The sequence below is a fragment of the Gymnodraco acuticeps genome, unplaced genomic scaffold (genome assembly GCF_902827175.1).
Source record: "Gymnodraco acuticeps unplaced genomic scaffold, fGymAcu1.1, whole genome shotgun sequence".
In the NCBI taxonomy this organism is placed as follows: Eukaryota; Metazoa; Chordata; class Actinopteri; order Perciformes; family Bathydraconidae; genus Gymnodraco; species Gymnodraco acuticeps.
In genome coordinates, this window is record NW_022990021.1 from 1,204,065 (window position 1) to 1,225,784 (window position 21,720).

Here is a 21,720-nt window from a genome sequence, read left to right on the forward strand (position 1 = left end):
TTTACGTCACAGCCAGGCATGAGTTAGGGAGCGCTGGATTTGTGAAGAACTCCCCTCTTCCTAAACCACTAATACCACAGTACTGGCAAAACGGGAGGAGCCGAGTGAAAAACAAGCGCTCCTCATCCCAATCCACCCACACCGCAGTATTTTTTTCTTTTTTTTACCCAAAAAATATATTGTATATTAATACATATATATTAATATAATATATAATATATATATATATATAATATAATATATTAATACTTTTATCGGGATGACGTCATAATTCCTAATATCGGACCGATAATGCACCACTACATGTTTCCCTATCCTCATATCTTGTATAGACCAGACGATTACTTGACTATCCTGAAATGAAATGAAATGACAGTTTAATCGCAGTCCAAGCTGTTCGGTCTCTGTTACCTGAGTGGGTGAATAAAAGAGTGATTGACTGATAAAGTGAGGATTCGGCCAAAGGTGCCGCGCCAAGCAGAGAACTGAACATGAGACTGAGTTTTTACCACCTCAAAGTGAACACCTCGTCTCATGAAAACCGCCACGACCTACAGTAACCTCATAAATCTATCTTAAAACGACTTCTTTGTTTTAAAACCCAAAGCTTCAGTTGGTCTTGCACTCCTTTGCTTTGCTGGCTTTTAAAGCACATTTCCTCCACATTTGTGCATGTATGTTATTGATATCAAAAATATCTACGCAGTGGTTTAGAATATAACAACTCATTGAGCTTTTTCCAGGTTATCATCTAACTCTGTGATGTGTCTCTGCGACTGAAAAGGCAGTCATATAAAAGTCAAAAATATAAAAAGGTCTCTGCCTATTGCTTAGTCATGCTTGAATAGAATGACTGTGAAAAGTCAACATTTCTCTGGTCCAGCCCATGTGATGTGGTGCGAGAGGCATGCTCAAAGGAATGCCACTGCAGTGAGGGTTTCCCTTGTATCGCTGCTATGGCTCTGTGTGGTTTAGAAAAGCAAACCCAGTGACGCAAAGCTCCATCTGTGGGGCAGAGAGGGACACAATGCATGCCCCACGGGGGAATAACAAGTGCTTATAAAGTGCTAATAATAACCTATGGTATATCAAAAAAGCAAAAAGCCTTAAGGTAATAAATAACCTGTGACATTATTATGTTTGCTCTACTTACTTCTTTGTAAATAAAAGCTGAGTTTAAGCAGTATATTATCAAACATCTCCAGGACTGCAGGAAGGATCTGTAAATTGTTAACATATAAGCGATACCATTTTGGGTTAAAAGTTGTTTGCCAGGAAACCAGAGACAATAAATACTGATGCTGCTTGAATTGTGGCCCAATGTTAATTGACCAACAGTATTAGATGTCACAAACTAAATAATCAAACATAATCTTCCAATGTGTAAGAATGTAACAGTTTGTGATGCTAAAAGTGTTGATTTGTCCTGAAGGTGGCACTGAAAAATTGTATTTTAACAAATATTTAGCCTTTAACAATGATTTGGCTCCCTACTATTTGAATATTGCACTAGTCCATATTGCATATTTATAACATTTGCCTTAATTGTTCAGCCCTGGTTAAGATATCTTTCTTTGACACAAACTGGTAGAGAAACCAACTGACTAACAATGTGAGTCACAACCAAATGTGTTTGGGTTAGAGCGCCTAAAATCCAAAGATTGTATTGCAGTTTTCTGAAGTCCTTGGAAAACCAATTGTATGACTTTGAGTTCCTGGAATATGGGAGAATATGAACTGTTGATGAATGGGAATACTTGCAGCTATAATCTCTGCTATATGGATGAAGCCACACCACATACCAACAGTGCTTCCACTATGCCACCACCCACACTAGGGCTGCTCGATTATGGCAAAAATCATAATCTCGATTATTTGGGTCAATAATTGATATTACGATTATCAAAAACGATTATCCATTTACTTTGAAAACATCCATTTATTGCATTTTTTTTGGAAAAGTATGTTTTTAACAGTTGATTACCCTGAACTTTAAGTATAATTCAACTGAAAAATGGTTTTATTTCGATGATGTTGTTTTCATAATCGTTGCAAGCCAAAATCGTAATTGCGATTAAAATACGATTAATTGAGCAGCCTTAACACACACACACAACACACACACACACACACACACACACACACACACACACACACACACACACACACACACACACACACACACACACACACACACACACACACACACACACACACACACACACACACACACACACACACACACACACACACACACACACACACACACACACACACACACACCACACACACACACACCACACACACACACAACACACACACACAACACACACACACACACACACACACACACACCATGTATACATCACTTCAGGGGACATTACATTGACATTACATGCATTTCCTGGAGACTTATCCTAACCTTAACCATAACCACAACCCTAACCCTAACCCTTACCCTAACCCTAATCCTAAACCTAACCAAGTCTTCACCCTAAAATTAATGATTCCCCTCATGGGGACCTCCAATTTGTCCCCATAAGGGAGGCGAGTCCCCACACGTGACTGTGTAAACAGATTTAGGTCCCCACAAGTATAGTAATGCTAGGCCACACACACCCCCACACACACACACCATACGGACGATATGATGCTGCAACAACTTTTCTTTCCTTCCTTTTCTTTGCACCTCAAGATGACTCAGAGAGTGACTACCCTCCGGTGTGTCAAGTCACCCCCTCAAGTTACAGCATTAAATATTCAAGCCGTACCTACCTTTGCATTATTTACCTTGTCAACATACAGAGGAAATTACTTGGAGGAAAAGAAAAGGGATAAATGCTTTAAATTTGGGGAGAGGAGCTCAGTAAAAAAAAGCCTGGGACATTTTGAACAAACGCCTCCTCAGGCAAAGTGACGCCGAAAGCAGTTTCACTTCAATGCAGCAGGTCTATGATGCAAGTCAGTCCCTACATGTCTAAGCAGGGATCAAACAGGGTAGCTAATTTCATGATAAACAGACACTAATCTAACAGTTTTCATGGCTTAATGCTGGCTGCTGGTGGTGTCTTCTCTGTCTGATGGGTGTATCCTGGCTTTAGTTACTCAACATCCTCGCCGCAAAGTTTCAGGGGCATCTTGCCTTTGTTTAAACACTGAACAGCATGTTGCTCACTCTATGGTACCAGTATAATGGTCTTCCATGTCATGTGATCCCTGCAAAAAATTCCAGAGTGGCTACTGAAGCCCAGCGCACATGGCGGCCCTTTCTAACAGATGTTTTTCGTTTGTGGTGCTGCAGTCTCTGGGTTCAGAGGCACAGAGCCAGAGAGGTGATTCATGATGTGAGCCTTTTCCTTGTTACAGTCAGCAGACACAGAGTGTGCTCCGGGTTGAGAATAGACACAGGCCCGGTTCTGTTTTGGTTGCTTTATTATACATATCCTGATATATAAAGATGTGAAAGATTGGAGATAGAAGTGATGGATAGCGAGGGCTGGTAATGTAATGGCCGTTTAGAATGTAAAGAGTGGCTTTTTTTTCCTTTACACAAACATATCTGGTTACTGTCCTCCTCTGCTTACATCTGTACGATAAATAAACCGTTTAGTTTAGTCACGTTCAATGTTTCTGCTTTACATGACAGATTAAACTAAATACTGTGATCCTGAAGTCATTCATGTCTGCAGCTAAATGCACTTTAAAGTGGGAAATTAGGTCACATTTTGGCTTTCACGGACAACAGTGAAGGTGGGCGCTCCCCTGGTTTGATGCTCCATTTAATCATAGCAGGAAGGATGCCAATGGAGGGTGATGGTGGGGGTGGGGAGGTGGGAAACACTCACATATTCACATAGCAACCCACCTGACTGGCCTTATTACACTGTCCCTACATGATCAGAGGTGACACAGCAACATCGAGTGTGGCTTTGGGGGTGTTTCTGGATCGTTTTAAATATAATTTAGCCCATGTAAGAGTGGGGAATCTCTTTAATCCTGAAACGGTTCAATCCTGATTTGACTGCCAGTGAGTAGAGATTGGTCTTTCTCTATCTGTCACACACTCACACACACTGCCACAGCCTGGCAGCATGTTCTGAAGCTGTGCGTTATGCAATAGTGAACACAGAGAGCTGCAGGCCTGAGTGCACATCTTTCTACTCCTTACACCACCAGAGCCATCCACCCCCTCTATTAGTACTCTACAGCTCTGGCAAGAAAGAGCAGCAGATTCACAAACACACAAGATGATAGCTCACCTACACACACCAGATCTGCATGTGTGGAGGGGGGGAAATGTTGTCAGGAAAAATGCACTTTCACAGAAAAAGCAGCTCAACAGGTGCGGATGTGCAACATTCTTATGCATTTAAGGAGGTTTTGAAATGCTGTCATGTATCAACAGTTGAATTTTTGGTTATGTAGCCTTGGTTGATGTTATAACATTCCACCCTGTAAGCCTGTTGTTTTTTTAATTAGATGCATTTTTAATATAATAATATAGTTTCTTTGGTTGTTTTGTTAAATCATCAATCATCCACCCATCCATCATGCACACAGCCCGCAGGCAGGCTGACACCGTGGCCTTACCTCCTCCAGCACATTCACCGTGTTCCTGCAGCTCTGCAGTCGGGTGGTGAAGCTGGATGTTGTCGGGGAATTGTAATCCTCTGTTGTCTCCGAGAGGAACTCGGACACCGATATTTGATCCGGCATCCTTTAACGGGGAAAATGCCCACAGCAGGGTCGGCGATGAATTCTCAGAAAGCTAAAACCATGTAAGATTAACTGAAAAAAATGATGAAAAAGCAGTGGTGTGTCGGCGAGCCGATGGAAGGGGAATGTAGATTTTTTTTTCTCGCGCAAAACTGTTAAACTATCGGGATGATTAAGACGTGTCTTCTTCTCCGGTGACTTCTCAAATGACTTCACTGTTCCCCAGGGGCCATGGGAGGAGGGAATTAACTAAATTTCTGCAGGCTCTATCCCCTCGGTGTGTCTATTCCTTGAGTGGATGTCTAAAAGCGACGCATTTATAAATAGTGTCACTCAGCGTCTAACTAAACCTCAGAGGAAAAACCACCGTAAAGAATAGCGGATGCCCTCATTATGCTCTACAGATGTTCAATAAACCGCTTGTCGTCAAAACAGCCCACAGTTACCAGTCTCTTTTTAGAATTTATCATAGTCCATGGTCTTCCGAGGTCGTCTCTAACTGCAGCGGGGTTCGGTCCTCTGTTCTTCGGCCGTAGTTTGTGTTTTTTAACGCTAAAAGCTGCCGCAGACACATTCACTGCCACTCTCTCCTGCTCGGCCGCGCTCGAGCTTCTCAGAGCTACAGTCAAGCTGGGTGCACGGAAAGATGGGATTTCCGGTCAAGGTTTTCAGAGTAAAACCATAGGGTGCAGTTTTATTTTATGACTGGTTCATTTTATGTTGTTATTACATGTAAGTTATTTCAACAATTAACTGAACCATAGCTTGTGTTTATATAGATATTTATTTTTATCATAAAGTCGAAGCCTCCGGTCAATATATAATTTATGATTTTATTTTGAAAACATAAATACTTCTTTTAATGTAGTTTGTTCGCATTGGTGGAAACTTCACTTAACTCCCTCCCACCCACCTCGCCTGGTTGACTCGGTCGAGGAGCCAGTCTGCGCATGCGTGATCTGGAATATGTGACTGCAGGGAGAGCCCACAGAAAACAACGATTTACAGAAAAAACATTTATGCTTCGTTTGTTTGACTTGTAGCGACACTGAGAAGGCTAGTTACAGACCTGAGTGCCATTAGAGAAATAGATTCAGAAGCCAAACCAAATAGTATTAGTTTGACCTTGCTGCCTTCAAATTCAACGTAGCCTACATGTTTAATATCAAATGTTTACCATTGAAAATCGTCTGGTATGGCTTCTATTTTTTACCGTAGCAATCATGTCAACGACGCAACACTTTGAGAATCACTCCTTTGGCATATCATTGCACTGTAGTGTTCAGTTTAATGATTTTTTTATGATTTTTTTGGGGTTTTGTGTGAAAAATTTTTTTGTTTTAAAGAACCAAATGAAGCATCACGCTGTTACAGCTCATTACATTATTTTTCCTAGGCAACAATGGGCATTGATTGGTTTAGTTGCATTAGTGTCCCCTACCGTATGATGAGTACATTCCAATTAAAGTACATTTATGGTCACATGGGGGAAAAATTGTGTTTCTTGGAATTAAGTAAGTGGTAGGGTATATGTCATAGGTGTCCAAATAATAATCGTATGACTCACTGTACTGCCGTTGTCTAAATAGTACAGTTTTTTTCTGAAATAAATGCATTCTAATTGAATTAAAAGCCTGATTGTCGCTTCATATGTTGCTGCCAGACAAATACATACAACAAAATGAAATACACATGTAATACAATATGTGTATGTATAAGACAAAAACAGATAGGAAGTATGTCACATAGTAACATGAACTATTTCGTTGTTTAACCAAGTTCACAATGGTGTGTCGTATTACCTACACATCTCAGAGACAATGGCCCCCACTCTAAACCCATAGGTCATGACTCATGACCTTCCCCTTACCAGTTTGTTGTTATATCTCATAGTTATAGATATACAAATATGTATACTGTAACATCATACTGTATGTAGTGCACTTAAAGAACAGCCTTTAGTGGTTGAACAGTTATAACATGTAATAATATCCCCCATTAATCCAAACATGGAGCACCACCTTGTGGACGTCCATTAACATTAAAATCAGTTAAAAGTAATCTTCATTCCCAGCGAATTATTATTATTAATATCTAATACTTATAATACCTGTTTTTCTGTTTTTCCTGTGTTTTTAAAACAATAATGTCATCGAATGATTCTTCTTTATGTGAAATGTATTGTCAGATGCGGTCAAATATTTCATGTTTAACGACTTCCGTTTTATTTTAAAAATACTGACCGGAAGTTCCGTTTTAGATTCTCGCTCTCTTGACATAGCTTGTGTTAGCTTTAAGCTAGTGTTGATAAAGTGAGTGGAAGGTTGGAGGAGATTGTAACTGCTGTTTTAGGAAGTTTGACTCAATTTTAACAGTCAGAACAAAGGAGAGAGAGTGGTTATTGTCGCGGAGTACCGAGATAGGCTTGTCATATCTCTGAAAAACAGTCTGTAGTGTTAAACTTGTGGCGTGGGAGAAACAGCAACCAGAGTTCAACTGAATGGCCGAGGGCTCCTCAGGTAACTCACTTTCTGTCTTAATAATTAATCCATACAGTCAAACAACAAGTTATTACTGCAACAATCTAACAGAATGTCTCTGTAATGCTAGACTGGATACTTAAATGTACTTGATAACCTTTCTTACTATGTAGTAATTTAGCTAGTGTGATGTAAAGCTAACGAGAGCTAACGTGAACTTTCAGCTAACATAAGCGAGCTGATTTTTCATTTATGATGCGCATTGGATTTTTCAACGGTTGCTAATGTTAGCCTTTCGTATTGGTGTCATCAGGATGATGTAACCGTGAACTTTGAAATGCAACATTACAACTGAGCTGAAATACAGTACCAGGAGTTAATAGACATGTGACTATCCTGTCAGCTCGTTGTAGCACCAATGTGTGCGTCAAATACTTTTCACTTACAGTTTGTGTATTTGTGATTTAGTTACTAATCGGTTTTAGCACAACTGCTGACTACATAACTTGCATATGAATAATAGTAGTAGAGCAGTAAATCAGCCAAGAAAGGTTAATGAATCCATACCATTATTAAAATATCACATTTGCTTTTATAGTTTTTTGTAAATCATACCAAATATTGTTAATTGTGATGCTCTCGTATCTTTGGCTCTGCTATAGACTTATTTAAGGACACAGTTAATGATCTGTGATCAGTGATGACCATTGTTTTTATTCCTTTTATTTAAAAAAAATGACTTTTGATTGCAATTATTATACCCATAGCTGTCACTTTTCTGTTTGCAGAACCACCTGACCTCAATCCAAATGGGGCATCACATCCAAAACCGTATCAGCACAAATCCAGAAGAGGCCGTCCCAGATACAGCAATGACAGGAACCTGAATAGTTACGATCCTTCTCAACAATATGGACACTTTGACCAGGGCATCAAACCCCCATTTAGCCATGATGATTCAAATTATGCGTTGCATCAGCAGCCTCCCTACCACGGAGATGATGGAGCCAGAAGTCGAGGCAGAGGTAGAGGGAGGAGAGATGGGAATAGAAGTGTAAATGAAAATTCTGGTGGCTCCAGTTGGCAAAAACCTGGAGGTGATCATGCCCAGAATAATGGTAACCACAGAGGTGCGGGCGGGTTTCAATCCGGGCCTAATTCCATGGATGGACCTGACAGATCCAGCTGGCGAAGAGAAGATGCGGGCAGGAATTTAGAGCAATCTGCTGAAGACCCAGATGCCCGGGCTAAAAAACCAAGGAAGTTCATCCAGGAGCCGAAAAGAGGACAACAGAATGAAAAGGGCACCCGCTTAAAGGAGAACAACACAGCCATGCAAGGTCAGAGGTCATACGACCGCAAAGGAGAAAACCTTCCTTCAGACATCAGGGAAAGAAATCAGAGGAGCAGGACAGGTCCGGACTCTCAATACGATGATCATCAGAGGAAACCCACTGAGGCAAGGAGACAAGGACCAATCAAACCACCCAAACCACCATCTCAAGAGGAAACGGGCTCAGAGAGGAGGGCCATTGTCCAAGATGACCCCCGATATGGCAGATCGTCTCAGGATCCTGCTGCCTGTAAAGCTGGCCGAGGCGTAGGACGACCCGCTCCTCTCCAGGCCAGAGGGGGGAGGAGAACAAATCCTCAGAACCACAGGCCAGGCCAGAGGAGCTGGGACAAGGTGCCAGAGAGCAAGGAGACACAGACAGGTAAATCAATGTGAACTCTGATATGGAAACCAAGGAGTCAGTGATATTAAAATAAAACAAAATCAATCAGATACTAAGGTGATTGTATCAAACTAATTTCTTCATGATCAAACATTTATTTAGTGATCTTTGCATAAAGACACTTTTTCTAATAAACCACCTATGGATATAGCACAACATTTGTACCATTAGGCAGATTCAAAGTTACACAGTCAATGATCTAACACTGTTTGCCAATTCTAAATGTTTTGTACATCATTACCCTGTATTTTACCATAATAATATTTTATATATATTCTTTTGGTTTGAACTAGGGGTTTTGAAATATATCAGTAATGATGCTAACAGTGATATTTACAAAAATATATTTATATATATTTAGAGAGATATAATTTAAATTAGGGCTTCTCGATTATGGCATAAATCATAATCTCGATTATTTGGGTCAATAATTGTAATTGCGATTATTAAATGAGATTATTCATTGACTTTGAAAACATCCATTTATTGGAGAGAAAAAAATGTGAACAGTATGTTTTTAACAGTTGATTACCCTAAACTTTAAGTATAATTCAACTGAAAAACCAAAAAAAAAAATTGTTTAAAAAAAGTTATAATAATAAAAAAATTATTGTTTTATTTCGATTACGTTGTTTTCGTAATCGTTGCAAGCCATAATCGTAATCGCGATTTAAAATACGATTAGTTGAGCAGCCCTAATTTAAATAATACACAAGCTAATATCTTATAAATAATACATTTCTGTTTCACTGGATTTGCTAGTTTTGTATGTTCTGTACAGTTGCTGCCTGACTCTTACTCCAGTTCACTATCCCCGTATGTAAAGGTAGTTCATTTGCCAGAAAAGGGACAAGAAATATTTATTTCTATAGACATGTATATATAATGTTAATGGTTATTATTTGGTCCCTAAAACGTATGGTAAAATCTTGATATAGTGACAGTGCGAGTTTGAACAGCGCTCCTCAGCACATCATATTTCTCTGATTGAACTTCCCTCGGGTCTTTCAGGTTTAAAAAGCGAATAATCTAAAGCCCCCTTGCCTCCTCCTGACCCTGTGATCTCTCCCCCTGCAGGCTGTCTGATTGAGCAGCTGTCTGAGGAGAAGTATGAGTGTATGGTCTGCTGTGACATCATCCGCTGCATGTCGCCGGTGTGGAGTTGCCAGAGCTGCTTCCACGTCTTCCACCTGAACTGCATCAAGAAGTGGGCTCGATCCCCGGCCTCGCAGGCAGACGGTACAACCTCACACAGCAGCTGGATGTTTACTATCAGCAGCACTGACACGCCCTCCTCTCAGTAGGGTTATCTCTGTGAGGCTACAAAACAACAGACCCCAGCATAATCCACTGTAATGCTTTATACTGCTGTGGACAATAACTAGGCTCTGTGGCCCCATTCACAAAACAACACGGCTCTCGGCTTTGACATTCCTGCTGCATCAACTGTTTTAGGTTGCATTGCAGTTTGAGGCCTGTGTGAATATGTTTCACATACTGTATATATATTTATACTAAACATAATCTGCTTTTCAGAATCAAATGAAGGCTGGCGGTGTCCGGCCTGCCAGAATGTTGCCCCGAAACAACCTACCTCCTACACCTGCTTCTGTGGTGAGTAGCTGTTTAATTCATGCAACTAAATACCTATTATAAAGTGTAATATATGAGGTTTCAGGTTATAACATTTAATGTATAAATTGGTGCTTTTACAGTATTTTTCTCACTTGTTTTTAGTTCCGTGTTGAGCATGTCTCACTCTTTGTGTTCCACATTTCTTTGGCAGGTAAAGTGACAAACCCTGAGTGGCAGCGCAGTGAGATTCCACACAGCTGTGGTGACATGTGTGGGAAGAAAAGGAGCGGAGCGGACTGCAACCACCCCTGTAACATGTGAGCCTGAAAATGACAGGAAATCAGTGTCATCTTTTGAGATCGTGTTATCTTTGTTATTTTAAGGTGTTTTCAGGGAGATATTGTGAAAAACCTGTGTTTCTATAAATGTTATTGATCAAATATTCTCTAGAAGAGTGTGTTTACCTATATTTTCTCTGTCTCCCTTCAGCTTATGTCATCCTGGACCGTGTCCTCAATGTCCTGCCTCTATAACAAAATCCTGTACCTGTGGGAAGACTAGGTACTCATTCTAATCATGTTTGCTTCTCCCTGTATCTTCGGACATTTCTTTTCCCATGTGTTACCAAGGAGATGTCTTCCTGTTATCTGTGGATTTGACCCTATAATATTGACACAATTATATATTTTCAGCCGACCGATGCGCTGTGGACAGGGTGCAGTGCTGCAGTGTGACAAGGTGTGCGGAGCCTTTCTTAACTGTGCTAAACACATCTGTAGCCAGGTGTGCCACAGTGGGACGTGCCCACCCTGCCAGCTGCAGGTCCAGCAGGGTGAGTGTTCTGTGATCAATACAATGATCTGAATATTATCCTGCAAATGTCTTTTCATGGTCTTATAATGTTACTTTATTCTTCTTTCTACTTTTCTTTTAGTTTGCTACTGTGGCGTTACCCCTCGTGAAGTCCTGTGTGGCACAGATAAAGATGGGTTCAATGGTTCGGGACATTATTCCTGTCAAAAACAATGTGGAAAGTAAGTCTCACACCTCAGTACTAATCATATCCAACCACAGTTGTTGTTCTACTGCCTGACACTCCCTTCCCTCCATGCAGGATGCTAAACTGTGAAGCTCACCGTTGCCAGCAGGATTGTCACCGCGGTCCGTGCCAACCGTGCCCGCTCTCCCCCAGCCTGGTGAAGTCGTGTCCCTGCGGACAGACCCCTCTGACCAAACTCCTGGAGCTGGGATACTCCGAGAGACGCAGCTGCTCTGATGCCATCCCCTCCTGTGGAAAGACCTGCAACAAACCCCTGGCCTGTGGTTCCAGCGGTAAGGATAAGGGACAAAGTGTTACTCAAATAGAGGAAGTGCAATGTGAAGACTCTCCCACTGGATTCTAAATCATTTCTCATCAAATACTGCAACATGTTAAGAAGGGAAGTGAAGATATCCTCACACAAGATCTGAAGCTGACCCGATATAGGATATGAAAACATATGAGCTGTCAGAAAGCTTTTTAATGTCTTGTTGCAATATTTGAGTTTAGTTTTCTCTTAATAACAACAATGTTAAAGGTAAAGTTTGAAGCAATTTACATGTAACAATCCAGACGGTTATGTAGCTAGAAAGCAAAGTTGTATATCTTTTCAACAGTTAATTTCTTCTAGCCAATAAGGATGCAAGGCAGAGGCGTTCTACTAGCTAACTGTAACTTAAGCTAAGGATAGCCAGTTAAAAGTGAATTAGCTACCCTACATGGATCTGGTGTTGTGAGCTGATAGCTAGCTTAACCTGAGCTGATAAAGTAATTTGCAAACACTGTTATATTCCAGACACCATCCACCTGTGTGATAAGTTGTGCCATGAGGGTAGCTGCGGGCCGTGCTCCCTGACGTCCACTATCAGATGCAAATGTCGCGCCAAGACCAAGGTAGGCGGAAACTCCAGAATACATTTATTTTCTGCCACTGTCGTTCCTAATATGTGATCTGTTACGATATCAGTGTTAAAATATATTTTGTTTTTCAGGAGGTCCCTTGTGCAACGATCCAAAAGGAAGGTAAGATTTCAAACACATGCGGGTGAAATGAAAACAAATGTGAGATTGACACCCTCTTACATTGTCTGGTGTTTCACTTCCAGAGGAGCTCGTCTTCACCTGTGAGAAGCGCTGCAACAAGAAACGCTCCTGCGGCCGACACAAGTGCGGCGAGCTGTGTTGTGTGGTGAGTACTGTGTGTAGTGTTGTGTAGTTTCAACTTTCCAAACACTACTGTAGGCAATTTAAACATGGTGAAAGTGGCAATTTTAGAGATGAGACATTACTGGCAGCATTATTCTTACACAGTTGGATAATATCAACATATTTATTAGGGATGTAACGATACCAAAGAGATATGCTTTGGCCATGGGTGACAGCAGTGGGTCAAACTGTGCATTGTCTCTCTACCACTTCAAAAACAATACAGTTTTTGCCAAGAAGGTGAGGCTTATTGACAGGGCAAGATATAAATATACTGTTGGTACTTGTCAATGTCTCTAGGTGTGTAAATGTAGCCCTGTAAATACGATGTCCTTTTGTGTTCTGTTGTTTTATGTTCATGTTGTAACCTACTTGCTGCCATGTTGGACAGGTCTCTCTTGAAAAAGAGATCGATGATCTCAATGGGACCACCTGGTTAAATAAAGGTTTTTTAAAAAAAAGTGTTTATACATTATTATTATTTTAAATTAATTTAAAAATCGCGGTAGATTTTGTCAGTCTCACGACGGTATTGGGACGTTTATTTACCGCGATATTCGGTATATCGTTACATCCCTAATATTTATACTAATAAAAAAACATTATTGGGCTTCAATTTTACATTAGCACAATATGCAACCAGAAAAATGCATACTTAACTATAACCAAAGCACTTTTACATTACACGCTATTACTTTCCCAAAATCATCATTTTTATGTAAATGTTTCATGCAACCTTACCTACACCCAAAGAGGCTATGAGTCACACAAATGAGATTGTATCACACATGTTCTAAAAGTGTTGAAAGTTCTTATGTGTTGAATTGAAGGTCTTACTATCAAAATCTCAGTCTAATTGAAATGATTGGGACAGCACTAGATGATATGAGGTGGTGGATTCTGTGTGTCTGTCCAGAATGTGGAGCACAAGTGCCTCCTGATCTGCGGCTACAAGCTCAACTGTGGCCTCCACCGCTGCCAGGAGCCCTGTCACCGTGGAAACTGTGAGCCCTGCTGGCAGTCCAGTAAGTCCTGCAGGCGTTTTCAGCACTCAAACTGTGTTTATGAGTCATAGCTATTCCGCCTTTCAAAAAAAAAAAAATCAGGTTGATACATTATCTTCATGGTAATATGTCTGGCAGGTGTCATGATGTTGCCAAACGGCCCATATCCTCTCTGGTGTCCTGATTCCTTCCTCTGTAGGTTTTGATGAGCTGGCGTGTCACTGTGGAATCACTGTCTTGTACCCGCCCATCCCCTGCGGCACAAAGCCACCAGAGTGCAAAAACATGTGTACCAGAAGACACGAGTGCGACCACCCTGGTGAGATAAGACACATTTTTTTACACATTAGTCATAAATAAATCACAATACTTACATTAATTTCTCTTTTAGTGTTTCACAACTGCCACAGTGAAGATAAGTGTCCACCATGCACATACCTCACGAAGAAATGGTGCATGGGAAAGCACGAGGTAACTTCTTCTTATAAATTGCATAAATATTCCTATATTCTTTTTGTCTCTGGCATGGCAAGTTTATTTATATAGCACCTTTCAACACAAGGCAATTCAAAGTGCTTTACAAAAATGAAAGACATCAAGAGCATTAAGAAACATATTATAGAATGGCATTTTAAAACACTCATTTTAAAAGCAAAGATATAAAATGGCATTTAAGATAACAAAGGTACATGAATAAAAGTTACAGCAGTGTGAGATACACACATCTGAAATGTTTAGGTCTGACTTAATCATTGCTAACTTTTTAAGAGAAATAGTTTTCTATGACCTCACTTTTTTTCTTATCATTTAGTTATTTCAAATGTTCCATTCTAAACGAACCCCCCTTTGGAAAGTTATAATCTGCAACTCAATATTCCAAAAATGCAATGGATCCTGTCCATATTTGTGTAGCATATGTCTTTTGACTTTCTGTTTGATTTAATGTCTCCTATTTCCTTACCCGCAGCAACGCAGCAACATCGCGTGTCACCTGCAGGACATCTCATGCGGCCTGACGTGCAACAAGACGCTCCCGTGTGAGATGCACCGCTGCCGACGGATCTGCCACCGGGCCGAGTGTCTGGCAGAAGGCAGCTGCCGGCAGCCCTGCGCTCTGCCGCGGGCAGACTGCGGCCACCCCTGCTCCGCTCCCTGTCATCAGGACAGCAGCTGCCCCCGCTCCACCTGCACCACCAAGGTACCACACACACCACCGACAACAGCTGGAGCACAAATATGGCTTACAAGTGTTGAGCAGATGGTCAGGGATTGGATGCACAGGACCAATTTTCCCTAATTTGAATTACTTTATACCCAGGTTAAATGTATTTTAAGTCTATACATTCAGTTTATTCAGGGGTTAAATCATCTAATTATTCCGGTTTTGTTCAGTCCAGCTGTGTACTATTTCTGTTCTTCTAATGGTGGACACCTGCCATGGAGTAAATCTGCCCTAATAGTGTGTAATTGTCATGGAAACCTGGAAGAAATAATAACAGTTCCACTCCAAACTCAGAAGTTCAACAAACGATGAGACCGCTGCGGGAATTCCTCACACAGCATCAAACAACATATTAACCTGCTTACAAAAGCCTTTTTCCACCAGACTAAAGATGTTTTAATGGGGTCTAATACTTCTTCCTTCCACAGGTCGCTCTACAGTGTGATTGCGGTCGACGAAAGGAGATGGTGGCCTGCACAGAGGCAGCCAATTCATATCAGAGGTCGGTTAAACTTTGGTCAGCTGTTAGTATTGTGAATATGCAGTGGCTCAAACGTCCACAAATCCCTCTGCAGGTATGCAGCCATCGCCATGGCCAGTAAGCTGTCGGACTTGCAGCTCGGAGACTCCATGGACATCGGGCCCTTCCTCACTAAGAAGGAGCTCAAACAGACCAGGTAGAGAGACCTAGAGATGTGAGGCGTGGCACGATAAATGCTTTGTAATCAATAATGAAACATTATTTAAATGTACTCCTGCATAGAAATGGATTTGCTGTTCGCTTTGACGGATTACTTTTTTCTTTGTGCATTAATATTTAAATCAATCCAATGTAATGGATTACAGCAGCCACTAAGAACTATCTTGTTTCATAAGAACTATTTTAGTACAGCGATAAGAAGCAAAAAAGGAGCAAATCTGCATCCCACTTAAAGATTTGATGTAAAATCTGCACTTGTGTTTATTTGTAAATGATCTGCCTTGTTTCCTCAGGCTTGAGTGTGATCAGGAGTGTGCCACTCTGGAGAGGAACAGACGTTTGGCCGAGGCGTTGCAGATAGACTCATCTTCTGACCCTTTCAACGCCCGCTCTACTTCTGTTTACAGCGACAGCCTCAAAGACGATGCCAGGTCTGTCCTCTGTGTTTCACCACGCTTTATTACCGGCCGTTCATTAAAGGTTTGTCGGTTCAGTTTGTTCCCACGGCCAGAAATAAAGATGTTCTTTTCCTTTCTCGCTTTCAGAAAAGACCTGAGATTCGTCACGGAGGTAGAAGAGGAGATCAGGAATCTTGTCGAGCTTGCTAATAAGGTAAGATGGCACAAAGAGCGCCTTTGTGCCAGTATGCTGATGACCGTTAGGGTGACTTCTTAAGCTCCCTCTGGTGGCTTTGTAGAGCCCACTGCTCTTAGGCAGCAAAAACTGAGGAAAAACTAATAACTTTAACTTCTGTCATGAACATTTTAACACTGAAGCATCTCACAGATTTTCATTTATATTGACCAGTGCATAAGTCAAAATGTACTCTTCTAAAAGAACAAGAAGCAAAAATAGATGATCATGTTTGAGCTCTACATTAGGGGAACAAGAAATATCTTTAATCTCAAATAGTTTAAAGCTGCAGCGCCCGGGGCCATTAGGGCGTTGACCATTTGTATTTGCTGTTTTAAAGTTAGTGCTGCATAATTTTCTTCAATAAGCTACTCAGAAATGCAATCCCAATCGGCCTTCAGATGCAACAAACTGTAACAACATTCCACAGATGACACGTGAAATAAGCACTTAAATTGCGTTGTTAAATTCAAACCAAAGTTAATGCTTTGATGCGGATTCTCAATATTTATACCATATCAAAAGTTGCCTTTGCAAAAAACTATGCTTGTTTAATTAAACCACCCCAAATAATTATAGTAAATATACTAGTATTTATGTGATACACTACTTTCCTGACCCAGTTGTATATACAGCTGTCCCATTCCCCCAGCTGTGTAGCTTGTATATTTCTGACCGGACGGGGAAGCCTCTTTATTATCCGTTTCTAAGCCGGACTAAATTAGTAGTCACCTCATGGGGCAGTTGGAAAAATAGTCTCCATGTTCTTTTTTTGTTCAGCTTTGAGGCTAATAGGAGGGAGGCTGTCAAGGTCACTGTTGCTTTGGTTTTCTTTGCCAAAAAAACGATCTCTTTTTGGAACAGTGAATCATGGGGTCAAAGATGTTCTGCCTCAGTCTGCTTATGAAAAGGTTTCCTCATATTTATCACATCCTAATGTGGCTGCATACTGTGCTGCGTTTAATGACTTTATTTTCTGCTCTTGGCCTTGTTGTGAGGGCATTTGAGAGGGTTTTTCTTTATGGTATTCTCAAAAATAAACCTGTAATACAAACTCTCAATGTGTATTAAAAGGGTCAAACTTGTTACAGAACACACATGCACTACACAGCTAAAATGATGTGGACATCCGCACATTCACAATCATATGTGACCGAGAAAAGCATGTATCTATGGACTTCAAAGGAGCATGTTGAAAGAGAAAACGGTGTTCCCCAGACTGTTAGCTACAAAGTTGGAATCACATAATATTCTTAAATGTCTTGTAGCATTAACATTTCCCATGACTGGAACTAAGGGACCACTCATGAAAAGCCAAGACCTTTGTAGAGGTTAGAATGGTAAAATGATCGTGTAATTCACAAGGAAAGAGTCATATTTAGTCTGAACATTTTTTGTGTTGCAGAAATGTTGCTTTTCCATCCTCTGAATCATCTCACTCTTTATTTGAGAATAGATTTTTGATCTTTATATCTCTAGAAATGTCAGGGGAGGGCAGCAGGAAGCATATCAGTGAGGCATTTTCAGCATACATTCCTAATAGACACATTACTGCTGTTTGCAGGGAAAACAGATAAAGAGAAGCCACTGTTTCCCGCCCATGAACCGAGAACACCGGAAGATCATCCACGAGCTGGCCGAGGTCTACACTGTGGAGAGCGTGAGCTACGACAGCGAGCCCAAACGCAACGTCGTCATCACAGCCCACAAGTAGGACATTACTCAAACAGTGGGCACTTCCCATTTACATAAAAAGGTTGGTTGTTCATTTAAAAAAAAATAAAATGTATTTTTGCTCATTTCCTCAGAGGGAAGTGTGCCTGTCCAAACTCAACCCTGACATCACTGATAGAGCGAGAGACCACTGGGAGGGCCCCTCCTCCCATCGCTCACATCAAGCAGCACAGCAGCAAGTAAGTCTTCTTCTGTGGTTCAAAAGACTGTAACATAAACCAAATTCCTGTAATATGCTAAGTGTCCTCAAACAGATTGAGATTGAACTTTATTCCCATACTATTTAGAATAAAGATGAATTATGCTGATGGTTTTTCCTTTCTGTTTTTATTAGTTTTCAGATTTTACTGTCTGCTTATGACTCATTTTCTTCTGCTTTCTCCACCCAGGGCTGTCAGTGGAGGCACATGGTCAAAGATGGTTAAAGAAGAGCCTGTGATAGATTATTTTGATGTCCAGGACTAAGTGAGACCCATGAAAAGGAGAAGAAAACCTCAGGATCTACTTATCAACATTAGTCTACATCTGCCAAAAAATCTGAATAACCTTATGTCATTTTTGTTCATCAACAAGAATCCCTGTGGGTTCAAAATCAAATAGTCATGTTTGGGAGCACCCTCACTTGGTTGGATTTAGATATTTAAGTTAATGGCGCCTTGAACAAATCATTTTCAAAAGGCTCTTGTGTTGCTTTGTCTCCTTCTTATGCAACCACTCCCTCAGTGAACCTAATTTAATAAAAAGTGAATTCCTTCTTACACAATTGCTGATATGCAATTACTTCATTGGCTTCAATATTCAACCACGTCTCATAATAAAGGTAAGATCTTAACCATGGATGCTTTTGCACATTCAACTCAAGATTCTCTAACAGTATTCCAGAGACATTTTCAGTCGAGTATCTTTTGTTCTTTCTGCTGGTGTTGCGCCAAGGCTTCAGTAGTAAACCTGATTGAGTTTGTGTGTGGGAAGGAGTGGGCTGCACTGCGGAAAGAAAGCTTTGTTGGATACACGTCTCTGACCCAGTTGTTTGTGCTGCACTTTCCAAAAACTCTTCCTTTGTAAAACCTCAAGGAGTTTATAGGTTAGGTCATAATCAGAGCTGGTGCACCTGAGAAGGAGCTGTATCTTGCTCTAGGACACATAAACTGGGAAGGATATATAGTATGTCAACTGACAGTTTTGAATCTTGTTTCTCACTGATAGAATTCAGATGCTGACTCAGCTTTGAGTCACACATATGCTGACATGACACACCTATCGATTGTGCTTAACAAACTTGACGATTCCAGTTTCCAGTATTCCTTTTTAATAAACCGTTAGCAACAGTCCGTTACACAGACGTCTTGGTCTCTTTTTTTTTGTGCTGGTTTCAAGAACCTTAAAGGTATTCGATTGGGTCCATGCTCACCATGTTTGTCATTTGTGCATTTTATGCAAAATAAATTGGCATATGAACTGGATCCATTTCACCTACAAGTGACATGCTTGAATTTCTGATAAAACCTCTTGCTATACAGCCTAATTGGTCTAATTTGCTTTTATTTCATTGCCTTAGAATACAGATGAAAACTTAAAAAACAACATATATCTAGCTGCACACCAAACTATATATAGTAATGTTATTTTAGTTAGTAATCGTTAAATGAACTTGGGTACAGAACCTTTGCAGCCATATTTTTAGCATTACTAAATACATGTTATAGTTTACAGTAACTTAAATAATATGAATGGTGCTTTATGAGAAAGTGCTACAATTAATTTGGTTAGGGAGCTGGATGTTGTCGAATAAACATTTCTTTTTTTAATGCATGATCAATGAGGCCTAATATCAGCAAAGAAATAGCATTTTTTTTTTTTATCTTGCAGTGCACACATATTAATAACTTATAGTCATCATTTCACAATCCCTTGGTTAAAGCTAACATCGGACAGTATACCCCCCAAAAAACCCTGCTCCTGAGGATAATTTGATGACACTCCCTGCCGCTGGTAAATCTTCATTATATCGACTCTCCAGCAGAGACCGCGCCTGCGCTCCTGCTCTCTTCCGAACAAGGCTTCACCAATTCTGGCTCTGGCTCCATCCCCGGCTCGGCGTCCCACAGGCCAGTGCTAATAAGTCGCCTAGCTGCCCAGTAATGGGGAAGTGATAGGGAGACGCTGCTGTTTTAAAGCCGTGAGGAAGTTGAGGAGTGACGGGAAGCTCCGCGCCACGCCGAACCGGACACCTCCACAGAGACACATCCTCCAGTTCCTGTTGTTGAGAAAGCCAAAAAAAAAGCTATAGTGATGGAGAGAAAGGTATGGATGCTCATGCTACCATTTGTTTTATTCCACATCACACTCGCCACGCTGCCCTGTATCCGCATCGACCATTAGAACTATTATTTCTATATTTTATTCATACTGTGGGCGGGTTGCCAGCCGGATTAGTGCGCACCGGAGTTTTTTTTCTCGTCTGGCTGTAATTAAATTTGAATGTAAAAAATATGTTCCACCTCATGCTGTATTAGGCTTATTCCGGTGTACAGCTGCATGGTGCATAATGTATTAAAGAATATTGAGCACGGAGTGGGATGTGGTTTGGAATATTTAAGGGGACTGTGTAGGATACAGTAGCCTGTCTGCATCATCACACGGTTCACTGTCTGTATAGTTGCAGCACCTCCACCTCCCACCCCTCCCCGTTTTCCAGCCGACGCAGACACCAGCGCGGCTTGTTAAGTTAACCTTGTCTAGTGTGGGAAACACACACTTGAGGAGTAATAAAGAGGATGCACGGTGAAGCGACTGTGAGGACCATCCTTTTGCCTCTTTACGCAGGCTTTTATTTCATCCGCCGTCTTTCCCTCCCCTTCTCTGATTCAGAGCTCCCACACACAATGCTATGATGGGGCTTCATGTTAGTGCCCCCACAGCTAAGTCTGCATGTGTGTTTTGGATATTGCAGGAAAAGTTTGAGTTTCACTGTTAATCTGTTGGCAGGCACAGCGGGAGGAGAGGAATTTGGGGTGTACAGTTAACGCCAGAACTACTTTTGCTGATCCCAAGGAAAATGTAGTTTTTATACTCCAGCTGCAGCCTGCAACATATTCACTCCTGTTGGAACTAAATCTGCTTATTGGCTGTTAATTGAGCCTTAAATTACTCAAAGAGAAAGCACTAAACTCTTTGTTAAAGTATATGTCGACATTTTGTATTGTATTTTTGCAGAGTTGGGTGAGAAGATGGATACCACTCATGTCCATTAAATATGTAGCTAGTTTGCCAAAGTTAGCATAAAGACTAGAAACAGGGAATAGCTAGCTAGCCTGCTTGAATGAAATTTAACTAACACGTTATTTAAAAATGATAGCTCATTTGTTATTTGAACAAATGAGATGTGGTTATAAGATAATATGTTGGTCAATACACACAGGCTAACAACCTATTCTTTAAAAGTATGCTAACTTGCTGCTAGCTTCATATTTCTGCACAAAGACATGAAAGTTATATCAATATTTTCAGCTAAATCTTTTAAATAAATATTGCATATGTTGGCAGTAAAAACAAAGTAGTTACTGTAAAAACTCAACCCTACCAAGTCCCTTTCACACATGAAGTATGTCGCCAACATGTTTGGGAAATTCGCAGTAAAGGCTTACAGATTCCTATGAATATCAGGAAATATTT

General features: G+C 40.8%; 3 protein-coding genes across 12 annotated transcripts in view; 2 read left to right on the top strand and 1 right to left on the bottom strand.

Moving 5' to 3' along the window:
• Window positions 1–5,342, bottom strand: part of asap1b (ArfGAP with SH3 domain, ankyrin repeat and PH domain 1b) — a 61,850-nt gene extending 56,508 nt beyond the window's left edge. For 7 of the 9 annotated variants that reach the window (XM_034214004.1, XM_034214002.1, XM_034214003.1 and 4 more), the window contains exon 1: window positions 4,591–5,342. In XM_034214004.1, the coding sequence (XP_034069895.1) occupies window positions 4,591–4,716 (126 nt within the window). In that variant the 5' untranslated portion in view covers window positions 4,717–5,342. The remainder of the gene's footprint in view (window positions 1–4,590) is intronic. The other 2 variants (XM_034213999.1, XM_034213998.1) reach the window with 1 other exon arrangement.
• A 1,645-nt stretch (window positions 5,343–6,987) lies between these two features.
• Window positions 6,988–19,387, top strand: nfx1 (nuclear transcription factor, X-box binding 1). Its single transcript, XM_034214006.1, has 23 exons — window positions 6,988–7,235; window positions 7,985–8,911; window positions 10,010–10,171; window positions 10,469–10,546; window positions 10,719–10,824; window positions 10,997–11,068; window positions 11,200–11,339; window positions 11,442–11,541; window positions 11,622–11,839; window positions 12,343–12,440; window positions 12,539–12,569; window positions 12,653–12,735; window positions 13,669–13,777; window positions 13,956–14,075; window positions 14,148–14,227; window positions 14,724–14,954; window positions 15,407–15,480; window positions 15,554–15,655; window positions 15,972–16,109; window positions 16,224–16,290; window positions 17,876–18,021; window positions 18,120–18,224; window positions 18,435–19,387. The coding sequence occupies exons 1-23, from the start codon at window positions 7,217–7,219 to the stop codon at window positions 18,508–18,510; spliced, it is 3,282 nt and encodes a 1,093-aa protein (XP_034069897.1). The 5' UTR covers window positions 6,988–7,216; the 3' UTR covers window positions 18,511–19,387.
• A 695-nt stretch (window positions 19,388–20,082) lies between these two features.
• The window catches only part of smarcd3b (SWI/SNF related, matrix associated, actin dependent regulator of chromatin, subfamily d, member 3b), a 33,437-nt gene continuing 31,799 nt past the window's right edge, over window positions 20,083–21,720 (top strand). The window contains exon 1 of one of the 2 annotated variants that reach the window (XM_034214106.1): window positions 20,083–20,349. In XM_034214106.1, coding sequence (XP_034069997.1) covers window positions 20,338–20,349 — 12 coding nt within the window. In that variant the 5' untranslated portion in view covers window positions 20,083–20,337. The remainder of the gene's footprint in view (window positions 20,350–21,720) is intronic. The other variant, XM_034214110.1, reaches the window with a different exon arrangement.

Excerpts from the sequence above, each read along its gene's own strand:
- nfx1 (XM_034214006.1), top strand. Across the intron at positions 10,172-10,468 it reads CCCGGCCTCGCAGGCAGACG|AATCAAATGAAGGCTGGCGG; the intron begins GTACAACCTCAC and ends TCTGCTTTTCAG. Across the intron at positions 11,840-12,342 it reads CCTGGCCTGTGGTTCCAGCG|ACACCATCCACCTGTGTGAT; the intron begins GTAAGGATAAGG and ends GTTATATTCCAG.